This window comes from Anabrus simplex, chromosome 3, assembly GCF_040414725.1.
Source record: "Anabrus simplex isolate iqAnaSimp1 chromosome 3, ASM4041472v1, whole genome shotgun sequence".
Classification (NCBI taxonomy): domain Eukaryota; kingdom Metazoa; phylum Arthropoda; class Insecta; order Orthoptera; family Tettigoniidae; genus Anabrus; species Anabrus simplex.
Genome location: NC_090267.1, coordinates 143,452,940 through 143,465,280, shown reverse-complemented (window position 1 = coordinate 143,465,280; position 12,341 = coordinate 143,452,940). Strand labels below are relative to the sequence as shown.

Sequence of the window (12,341 nt, the reverse complement as noted above, 5' to 3'; positions counted from 1 at the left end):
GTGAAAAACATTGCCAAATGGGGATAGGGATAAGGATAACTATGCAGGAAACCACAGCTGAGTACTTTCTAACACTATTGATGAATAATAATAATAATAATAATAATAATAATAATAATAATAATAATAATAATAATAATAATAATAATAATAATAATAATAATAATAATAATAATAATAACAATAATAATAGTCTAATAATGATAATAAGAAGAGGAAGAACAAGGGCCATGGAGAGAAGAATGACCATGAGAAGAAGAAGTTTATGGACTGATGACTCAAACAACAACACCACCACCTTGATCACCTTTCGTACTTACATATTTTTAATTCTGAAATTCCCCTGTTGCACAGCTATCCCCAACAAAGAATACTGTATTTACTTTAATACAGTAAGGTAGTCCCACAGGCACTATGCATGAAAGAAGAAATATCATGGATAAACTCTTATTACTTACCACACAAATAGAGTTACCATACATATTCTGAAAAATCCCCAGCCAAGTTTGCGACAGCTTGTTCTTGAGTGATTGCTGCTAATTCCTTCAACCATTCATCAAGGATAACAGCACACATGACAACATTTCGCAGCTCTGAATTTTCTCCTGGCAATAAAGACCGTCTGAAGTACCTATAAAACCATGAGAACTATTTTCACTAAGGATAAATTAAAAATTCAAATGTAGAAAGTTAGGAAAGGGGATAGGGACATAATGGGTTAAATGTTATGACAGATCGGTGTGGGAAGAAGGTACAGCACAAAACGGAGCCAAGAACAAGCACTCAAACACAAAAGGACACACGAAAACTCCACATGTCTATACACTGCCATTGTCATACAGAGAGAGACACTCTTCTCATGACAGCGTTTTCAGGAGATAGTGGGTTCAAACTCCACTTCCAGCAGCACTGAAGATTCTATTGCATGGTTTACCATTTTCACAGCAGACAAATGCTGAGAGTGTACCTTAAATAAGTCCACATTTACTTCTTTCCCAGTCCTAGCCTTTTACTATCCCATCATTGCCATATACCTGTCTGTGTTCATACAAAGATAATAAAAATCTACTCATGAATTCCAGTTCTTAAACATAAGTTTCTTCTCAGCTCTTGATGCACTCCATTCTGCTTCCCAAGATTTGGAGTCTGCTTTCTATACTCATTGAGAGGGCCAAGTTTGACAGATCTTCAGTCTGGATGTGGGAAATAAAGAATAAAAAGAAAACTGGATTAACATATGAAAAGGAAAGTGACAGCTGTCTTACTGCCAAAATCTCCAACCAACCCCTTAACCATAACTAAATAATTTTGCGGATACTTCCAAATCTTTATTCCTAATGTCCTAATTATGAAGCAGGATTGGAAGCTTACCATCTGTTCTCTCTCACATAGACCTTTTATTTATTACCAGGGTACAGGATAATATGGACCATCTGGTTGGACTGGAAAGAGCTTTTGCAATACTGAAAATGTATCCCTCTCCTTTGTACACCAGTAGGACTCGAATGTAATTTGCTAATCTTCATCAAGAACTTCATGTCCCTCTTTTGTGTCAATATACAGAGGGTATTATCTCATTGGTGAATTTAGGAAAATGAAGTAACACAGAAATCTGTAATTTCTGAGTTTATATTGTTTGCAGAATCATCATCAATGAAATTTATTTCATGTAATAGCATAATTGCTTCTGCTGAGCCTCAGTTGTTCCACTGTAGTAGGGAAATAATTTTGCTCTGTATTTCACCTCTAGAGCTTCTGTGGCTTAGGCGGCAGTGTGCCAGCTTCTCACCACTGGGTTCCGTGGTTCAAATCTTGTTCACTCCATGTGAGATTTATGCTAGACAAAGTGGAGACAGGACAGGTTTTTCTCCGGGTACTTCAGTTTTCCCTGTCATCTTTCACTCCAGCAACACTCTTCAATATCATTTAATTTCACTTGTCAATCATTAATCACTGCCCCAGAGGAGCGTGATAGGCTTCTGAAACCGGCACAATTCCTATCCTCGCCACTACATGAGAGGTTCATTCATTACATTTCTAACATGTTCGAATGACTGGAAACAGGCTGTGTGTACGTTCAATTCATCTCTATAGGGATGGAAATTGATTTAGATCTAAAGTTCCCAGAACCAGAGCTTTGTTTGTGAAATGCTGTCCTGCCTGTGGTTGAAAGATATATCACATTACATTATCACAGTAAAATAACTAGCAAGGCACAATTCCATAAATTAAAGTCGCATGACCGAGCAAGTGGCTCTGCGGTTTGGATCAGGTAGCTATCAGCTTGCATTGGGGAGATAGTGGGTTCGAAAAAAGTGTTGGCAGCCCTGAAGATGGTTTTTCTGGTTTCTCGTTTTCACACCAGGCAAATGCTGGGGCTGTATCTTAATTAAGGCCATGGTCGCTTCGTTCCACTCCTACCACTTTCCTATCCGATTGTCGTCATGAACCTATTTGTGTCGGTGTGATGTAATGCAGATTGTAAAAAATAAAAATAAAGTCACATGTAGAAACTTAAGTTACAAACATTCATAACATTACATGCATACCTTAGCATGTAGTGCTGATACATATTTACTAGGACATTATTCTTTCTCAATTAGATTGCAATAGTAGGATATACAGTATGGTTCAGAACAAACATGTATGCCAAATATGCTGAGCAGTATTCATTAGTGGAGTTAGGGAGGCAGCCACTACATTCCAAACTAGCCATATTCTCAGCTTACTGGCCAAATCAGGAGTTCTACCTTCAATAAGATTTCAACAGCTACTTTTATTTCATCATCCTCATCCTTCTCCCCCTCGTTTCCCCTTATCTAGCTTCTGCCATGTTGGGGCATTTATGGCACTTCTCCACCTTCTGCTTCCATCATTTTATCTCAGTCCAGATTGCAGTCCTCTTTATTGAATTGATCCATTCTGTTCTAGGTCCCCCTCTCACGCTCTTTGTTGGTACTCTTTTCTCCTCCATCCTCTTTACATGTCCAAACCGTTTACTCCTATCAATTTCCTCAATTAGTTCTTCCATTCTGACCTCCTTTCTCACATCTTCGTTTCACAATCCAACAGCTACTTTCATTTATGTAGCTAAAATAAGTGAAATTCTTTAACATCTGACCAATCAATGCATTTTTTTAATACCAGTATTTCTCTCTCTCTCTCTCTCTCTCTCTCTCTCTCTCTATATATATATATATATATATAGAAAGTGAATAAATAAAGAGGACTGCAATCTATCTATATATATAGAGAGAGAGAGAGAGATAATAGGAGTTTAATCTGTACAATGCTCAGAATTTAAAAAGAATGGTATTTCTGTATCGGTCATGTCCACAGTAAGAAGGACATTCACTTTTTATTATTCCGTAATTTCTGTCTGCCTGTGTGTATGTATGAGCCACTACAATCTAGGCTATAAATAATTTCATTCATGCTGAGTGAAATGGTAGTTTAGGGGAAGGCCCAAATTTAATTCTCAAATCTTTATGTCCAAGGCTTAAAATGTGCTAGGAGTGATATTCGGGTAAGGGGAGATAACGAGGAAGAGATAGGAGATTATAAAGTGTACTTGACAGGTGTTAGAAAGAGAAGGGCAGAGTATGGGGTAAGGCTGTTTATCAGGAATACCATTGCACACAACATAGTTTCTGTTAGGCACGTAAATGAGTGAATGATGTGGGTAGATTTGTCAGTTGGAGGAATTAGGACTAGAATTGTCTCAGTGTATTCACCATGTGAGGGTGCAGATGAGGATGAAGTTGACAAGTTTTATGAAGCATTGAGTGACATCGTGGTCAGGGTCAATAGCAAGGATAGAGTAGTGTTAATGGGCGATTTCATGCGAGAGTTGGAAATAGAACTGAAGGATACGAAAGGGTGATTGGTAAATGTGGGGAAGATATGGAAGCTAATAGGAATGGGAAGCGTTTGCTGGACTTCTGTGCTAGTATGGGTTTAGCAGTTACAAATACATTCTGCAAGTATAAGGCTATTCACCACTACACATGGGAGGCTAGGGGTACCAGATCCATAATAGACTATATCTTAACCGACTTCAAATTCAGGAAATCTGTTAGGAATGTATGAGTTTTCCGGGGATTTTTTGATGATACAGACCACTATCTGATCTGTAGTGAATTAAGCATCTCTAGGCCTAGGGTAGAGAAAGTGAAATCTGTCTGCAAACGAATAAGGGTAGAAAATCTCCAGTACGAGGAAATTAGATAGAAGTACATGGATATGATTAGTGAGAAGTTTCGAACAGTAGACCGTAAGCAGGTTCAGGATATAGAAAGAGAATGGGTGGCATACAGGGATGCTGTAGTAGAAACAGCAAGGGAATGCCTAGGAACAACTGTGGTAGAATGAGGAAGTGAGAGCAGCTTGTAAACGTAAAAAGAAGGCTTATCAGAAATGACTCCAAACAAGGGCCGAGGCTAAAAGGGATTTGTACTTAGATGAAAGAAACAGAGCGAAATAAATAGCTGATGAATCCAAAAATAAGTCGTGGGAAGATTTTGGTAATAACCTGGACAGACTAGGTCAAGCAGCAGGGAAACCTCTCTGGACAGTAATAAAGAATCTTACGAAAGGAGGGAAGAAGGAAATGAACAGTGTTTTGAGTAATTCAGGTGAACTCATAATAGATCCCAGGGAATCACTGGAGAGGTGGGGGGAATATTTTAAACATCTTCTCAACATAAAAGGAAATCTGCCTGGTGGTGTTGCGAACAGTCAAGAAAATGGGGAGGAGGAAAATGATGTTGGTGAAATTACACTTGAGGAAGTGGAAAGGATGGTAAATAAACTCCATTGTCATAAAGCAGCAGGAATAGACGACATTAGACCTGAAATGGTGAAGTACAGTGGGAAGGCAGGGATGAAATGGCTTCATAGAGTAGTCAAATTAGCATGGAGTGTTGGTAAGGTACCTTCAGATTGGACAAAAGCAGTAATTGCATCTATCTATAAGCAAGGGAACAGGAAGGATTGCAACAACTATCAAGGTATCTCAATGATTAGTATACCAGGCAAACTGGCATCTTGGAAGGGAGGGTGCGATCAGTCGTTGAGAGGAAGTTGGATGAAACCCAGTGTGGTTTCAGACCACAGAGAGGCTGTCACGATCAGATTTTCAGTATGCAGCAGGTAATTGAAAAATGTTACGAGAGGAATAGACAGTTGTGTTTATGTTTCGTTGATCTAGAGAAAGCATATGACAGGATACCAAGGGAAAAGATGTTCGTCATACTGGGTGACTATGGAATTAAGGGTAGATTATTAAAATTAATCAAAGGCATTTATGTTGACAATTAGGCTTCAGTGAGAATTGACGGTAGAATGAGTTCTTGGTTCAGGGTACCTACAGGGGTTAGACAAGGTTGTAATCTTTCACCTTTGCTGTTTGTAGTTTATATGGATAATCTTCTGAAAGGTATAAAATGGTAGGGAGCTATTCAGTTAAGTGGAAATGTAGTAAGCAGTCTGGCCTATGCTGACGACTTGGTCGTAATGGCAGATTGTGCTGAAAGCCTGCAGTCTAATATCTTGGAACTTGAAAATAGGTGCAATGAGTATGGTATGAAAATTAGCCTTTCAAAGACAAAATTGATATCAGTAGGTAAGAATTTCAACAGAACTGAATGTCAGATTGGTGATACAAAGCTAGAACAGGTTGATAATTTCAAGTATTTAGGCTGTGTGTCCTCTAAGGATGGTAATATAGTAAGTGACATTGAATCAAGGTGTAGTAAAGCTAATGCAGTGTAGTGATGGGACATTTGATTCATTTGATTCCGTTCATGTTACTGAATTGATACAGTGATCCAATTCACGGCACATTAGAGTCACCACTCCTACTGCATCTGTGAAGTATGTACTGGTAAGACAGCAGCAACAGCATACAGTGTTTGCTGCTGCCATCTGGTCTTCATACTATGAACTCCTTTCTTAGAAAAAGGATGCTAGTCACTCTTATACATCGAAGGTTTCCGGCGACGCAGGATGGGGAAGGTCTGGAATTAGGAAGGTAGCAGCCATGGTCTTAATTAAGGTATAGTCCCAGGATTTCCTGGTGTAAAAATTGGGAAACTACGGAAAACCATCTTAACAGCTGCCGACGGTGGGATTCAAACCCACCACCCCCCGAATGCAAGCACATAGCTACGCAATACTAACCGCACGTCCAACTCGCTCAGTCAATTTTGAAAATTTGTTTTTTTCTATCAGCAGAGGATTTTTTAAAAATCGTCATATTTTGTATAGGCTACTCGAGATGTACAGTTGTCCTCTGGTTTTCTGATTCAACATACTGTCGATTAAGTTATTGCGTCAGTCAGCTCACTTACTGTCCACCACATATTATTGAAGTCTTGTGCAACGATGTGACATACGAACTGAGAGAATACTGAGTCGTTCTTCCCAATATAAAACAGGTACTTTTGAGTGGTCATGAGCACTCATAGCCATACGGCAGGCTAGAGTAGAGTTTAATTAATTGTTAAATGTCAACTAAGTTATAATACTAAGATTTATTAAACTAATAAATAGTATAACCTAAAAGCCTACCTACTTACTAGCTACTTAGAATTATGTTTAGACTACATTTTTAACACTGCAAATAAGTCCATTTATTATTTAAACCTCCCTGAAAGAAGAGGACAGTGAACGCAATGAACCGTGTGTGTGTTGTGTCTCACTGATCCATGAATGCATACGATTCTTTCGGTGTGCCATGGCTCACTGTATGACTCGCTGCAGCAGAAGCTCGGCTCTCCGCCAATGTCCAGTGTGCCAATAAGGAGCCGTGTGTATCTTGTGTCTCACTGAGCTGTGCTGTGCGCACAATTCTTTCGGTGTGCCATGATTCACTGTCTCGCTGCAGCGGAAGCTCGGCTCCCCGCCAGCACTCTCCCCTGGGAGTAAGTTGAATCGTGTGCCTGAGCTTGCCGTTCCTGTGAATCGATTCACTTGGACACTTGAATGAATCGATACACTGCTTCGAATCATGCATTCAGTAGGCAACACTAATGCAGTGAGCTCGCAGTTGCGATCAACAGTATTCTGTACGAAGGAAGTCAGTTCCCAGACAAAACTATCTTTACATCGGTCTGTTTTCAGACCAACTTTGCTTTACAGGAGCAAAAGCTGGGTGGACTCAGGATATCTTATTCATAAGTTAGAAGTAACAGACATGAAAGTAGCGAGAATGATTGCTTGTAAAACATGTGGGAACAATGGCAGGAGGGTACTCGGAATGAGGAGATAAAGGCTCACTTAGGAATGAACTCGATGGATGAAGCTGTACGCATAAACCAGCTTCGGTGGTGGGGTCATGTGAGGCGAATGGAGGAGGATAGGTTACCTAGGAGAATAATGGACTCTGTTATGGAGGGTAAGAGAAGTAGAGGTAGACCAAGACGACGATGGTTAGACTCGGTTTCTAACGATTTAAAGATAAGAGGTATAGAACTAAATGAGCCCACAGCACTAGTTGCAAATAGAGGATTGTGGCGTCATTTAGTAAATTCACAGAGGCTTGCAGACTGAACGCTGAAAGGCATAACAGTCTATAATGATAATGTATGTATGTATGTATGTATGTATGTATGTATGTATGTATGTATGTATGTATGCACGTGTACGTACATACGAACGTATATTTATGTTATTAGTGGTCCTATCGCTAAATACTACATAACTAAATTTATATAGATTTAAGTTTCCAATCATTTATGTCTTATACATTTTTACCGTATCAGCTATGATACCAGATATACTCACGAATTTGTATTTTTGTTGCTAAGTCCCTGTAACACCGAGCCATGGGAAAATGGGTAAACAAAATTTAATGAAAATCGGTATATAGAGTCGGGTACAGTCTAAGCTATAAAATTTTAGTCACCCTGGATGAAATGGTAGTTTAGGGGAAGGTACCTAAAATTTAATTTTTAAATACTACCTATGTTACTGGGCCTGTCGAAAAGTACTACATAACAAAAGTTATAGAGAATACAATTTCAGATAATTTATATTTTATTCAGTTTTACCATACTGACTGTGATAACAGTGGTGTTTCAGAGATGGAAGGGAACTAAATGTGAAGACCTACAATATCGAAAGCTCATAAAATTGATCAACAATAACATTACACTGACCATTGTTTGTTGTGATATTCTTTGTCTCTTACGCTGCCACTCATCTCTGGTAGATGAGATTACTTCTGTGTACCGAGTATAACAGCCTGCCTGAATATTGGCAGGAAATAGCTGGGGAGTTAGGTAACTTTCTTCTTTAGCATACCATTCCTCTGGTTCATACGTTTTCTGATACTGCTGGTACGTAACACACTGGTTCATCATAGTATTCCAGTTATTTGATCCCTACTCAGACGCACTGATTGGAATGATCAGTGTGCACATTGACGCAAGTGCAATAGTCTAATATAACTTGGAAATAATATTCTTTTACCCATGGCTAAATAATGCAAATATAGATTATTATTATTATTATTACTACTTGTGAGGTGTGGCTATGAAGAAGTTTACATTTATTATTATTTTTATTATTATTATTACGGGGTTTCCCGTGGAACACAGAGGCGAAAGAAAGTGCCAGGGTGAATGGGTCTAACTACAATATCAAGAATGGAATTTAAAACTTTTTTTTTTTTTTTTTTTTTTTTTGCTAGTTGCTTTACGTCGCACCGACACAGATAGGTCTTATGGCGACGATGGGACAGGAAAAGGCTAGGAGTGGGAAGGAAGCGGCCCTGGCCTTAATAAAGGTACAGCCCCAGCATTTGCCTGGTGTGAAAATGGGAAACCACGGAAAACCACTTTCAGGGCTGCTGACAGTGGGGTTCGAACCTACTACCTCCCGAATACTGGACACTGGCCGCACTTAAGCGACTGCAGCTATCGAGCTCGGTAATTTCAAACTTAAACTGAAGGTTATATTATCAGAACTTTAAAAACAATTTTTTCATGCCAATATTACAGTTACAAGTAGCAAGCATTAAACCAGATTGGGAAAAATCCAAGATTCAGAACCTTAACACTTTGGGCTTTATGCCCCTAGGTTTACATTTCCTGAGCTACAAGCTCAAATTTACAAAGAGCACAAATTTATTCAAGGGCAGAAATCCCCTAATTCATAGAGCACTTGCTCCCAAAATACAGAGGCACTCGTTACAATCACAAAATTTGAAAAAGAGCTAACAGGCTCTCAGTTTCTTACTGCCTACTCAAGGCAACATTACATCACTCTCTGGTCTCTCAAACCACCATTTACAAAACTGAACTTGCTTTTACAGAGGTATTAAATACCCAACCTACTGGGCCTTCATGGAATAAGAATAATAGGTTAAATTAATGGGCCGAACACAAAATGAATGGAGGCGTATACTTGCACTCCTAGATATGAACACAAAAATACTAAGGGGCTCTAGGCCGATGAAACAGGGGCTATTCCCAAACTACTGAGGTACCTCATATGGAATTTACATTACCACAATACAGAATGAAAAACAGTTATGAAACGTAGTCACCTCAAACCAAGATGAAGGGGAGCTTGAGTGGGTACATCACTCTCTATCCCCAATTTACAGTTAAAAGATTTATGAAGTTTTTACATTTACTGGCAGAAAGTTACATTTTTAGAAAACAAGGTTACATAGTGAACGATTCGGACCTTTCCCTTGGGTTAAACTGCGGAGTTAGCAAGAAGAAAGATGTTATGTGGCCATTACCTTGTAGATATACTGCTGACCGATGAAAGAGCCTCCTGCTTTGACACACACACTTAGTTAAATGATGATCAATTGACCAAGAGACGAGAAAAGCCGCAGTTTATAAACGCTCAGGGAAGATTCGAGATCATTCAAGATGAATCAGGACACGCTTTCTTGATTTTATTGGTTAAACACAAGGTGAAGAAGAAATACGGGATTGGTTGGAAATTAATTACAAAAGTTAGGGATTGGCTAGATTCAAAACTGGCGGAAATAAAAGGAAGAATAGCCAACCCAAAAATAAATGAACATCATTCAGTTACAAAAACCTAGAAATAAAAAACTTCTTTAAATCAAGTTCTTTCACTTCGCACCAGAATGCATGATCATAGTTTTTAGTGGTGTCATCTGTGGAAGAATGTTTAAACTTGTTGATGAATGTCAAACAAAACAAGTAGAAATTCACTCAGGTTAGGGCACTGCACAATAACAAACTTACTCAATATTTAGGTGGTGACATCTTCTGATTAACGTTCCAAGTTGGTGTAGTTTCACTTTCACTGTTTTACCAAAAGAGGAGTCCTTTTAGGTGCTAATTTTGAATGCACAGTGTAGAGGTGTACCTTCTGGTACAATTATTATTATTATTATTATTATTATTATTATTATTATTATTATTATTATTATTATTATTATTATTATTATTATTATTATTATTATTATTTACGTAGTTATGTCTGGACTTTATTTGGTATGAATCATGATCGCATTATTTGTGAGGTTATGTCACGAAACATCTGCTAGATATATTAATATGAGTTTATTTAACATAAGAACACATAATTAAAAGTATATAATTTATTATTACCTTTATGTATGGTGTATAATCCACTGCAATATAGTGCAACACACTGTAATAAGTCCAGAACAACGCAATGTGCGACTAGAATTGTGTAGAAACTTCCTTACATTGTAATTAGGCTATTGGAGACTCTCAAATTTATGAGAAAATGTGTTGTGTCATATTCTTCTAGAAGCCTGGCCAGGCAACGTATATAAAGAGGCAGTCTTGAGAGTAGAGTTGAGTTGTTTTGATGAGACCTGTGTGGAAGTTGTATTAACAGAGTGTTTGAAGTCAAGTATTTGAATTGGTTTTGTTGGTTTGGTAGTTGATATGCATCTGTTGCAGTCTTCTTCTGATTCTTCATAGTAGTGTTTTGTTTATGATGGCAGTTTATTCGTTTGTGTGTATAGAATTTGTGTAAATAACTTGTAGATAAAATAGTGTTCACAACTGACAGCATTTTGTGTGTGTCTTTGTGGATAAATCAACACTTAATGGAATAATAGCAGAGGCTCATTTATAATCTGGTCTGGAATTACAATTTCAGCCTATTCCAATTTATAGCACCAAAATTCAACCCTGAAAACAGCCATTTCTAAGAAAAGCTCCTTCCTCTTCACTTTTGTTAAATTCTACATTAATTTGATTCCAAATTAGCAGTGAAGAGGGTGTTTGTCCCCTGGCTTGGAGGAAAAATTTGCTCCCAAGTCAGATACCGGTAGTCCCCCCCCTACCCCGCCAGTGTAGTGAATTGAGATTTTCCGATTCATCTGGTACTCCTATTAAACAAATAAGAAAAAGGGCATAAATTTTGCCCTGGGACTCTACACTATCACCCCCCCTTCCCGGAATTAAAGAGTGTTCACGGCTCATGGCTGTCTGCGGCCTGGTCATTCCAGCTCTGGAACTTTGGACTGTTAGAACGGCAGCATAGTACTGTCAAAAACATATCAGATGTAAGGCTTTTCAGGAGTTTGCTCTATTAACCAGCGTTTCGTCTTAGTACCGTTCGTTAAATGTGAGAAAATGTGTGGTTTTTCATTTGATTGAGTATTTCATATGACAGCATTGCTTTTAATCACGACATTCCTACTGCCGTCATTGTAATGACCTATGTTGATTTCAGTTGGGAAAACCACTAAGCCAGTCTTTCTGAGGATGTAAAAAGGCAGGTGGAGAGCGAGTGTCTAACATTATAAAGAAAAACCACCAACTCGATTATGACTGATAGTAGGCAAGAGGGCCTACCATTAGAATAATTACCTAACCCAGTTACATAAGAAAAGACGTCAAGTGACTTCCCCATCGCATTTCCACAGTAAGGTTAAGAGCTATGCAATTTAGTACAATCTTACTCATAACGTGTACAATATGAATGAAAACCTACAACCTGTTTTCCAGTCATTGACGGGTCAGGGATGGAATGAATGATGCCCCCATCTTGCGACGAGGATAGGAATTGTGCCAGCTGCCGAGGCCTGTTGCACTCCTCTGGGGCAATGATTAATGACTGACAGATGAAATTAAATGAATGTAGAGAGTATTGCTGGAATGAAAGATGTCAGGGAAAACCAGAGCACCAGGAGAAAAACCTATCCCGCCTCTGCTTTGTCCAGCACAAATCTCACATGGAGTGACCGAGATTTGAACCATGGAACCCAGCGGTGAGAAGCCAATGCGCTGCCGCCTGAGCCACGAAGGCTTAATGTGTACACTACCTAACCTAGCATTCTGTATACAACGTAGGTCATACCTAGGTGGCTG

At 38.7% G+C, this 12,341-nt stretch overlaps 1 protein-coding gene across 2 annotated transcripts in view; it reads right to left on the bottom strand.

Moving 5' to 3' along the window:
- LOC136866081 (FHIP family protein GK23746) overlaps nt 1–12,341 on the bottom strand; it is a 607,505-nt gene that overhangs the window by 47,179 nt on the left and 547,985 nt on the right. For both annotated transcript variants that reach the window (XM_067142738.2, XM_067142740.2), the window contains one exon: nt 459–631. In XM_067142738.2, the coding sequence (XP_066998839.2) occupies nt 472–631 (160 nt within the window). In that variant the 3' untranslated portion in view covers nt 459–471. The remainder of the gene's footprint in view (nt 1–458; nt 632–12,341) is intronic.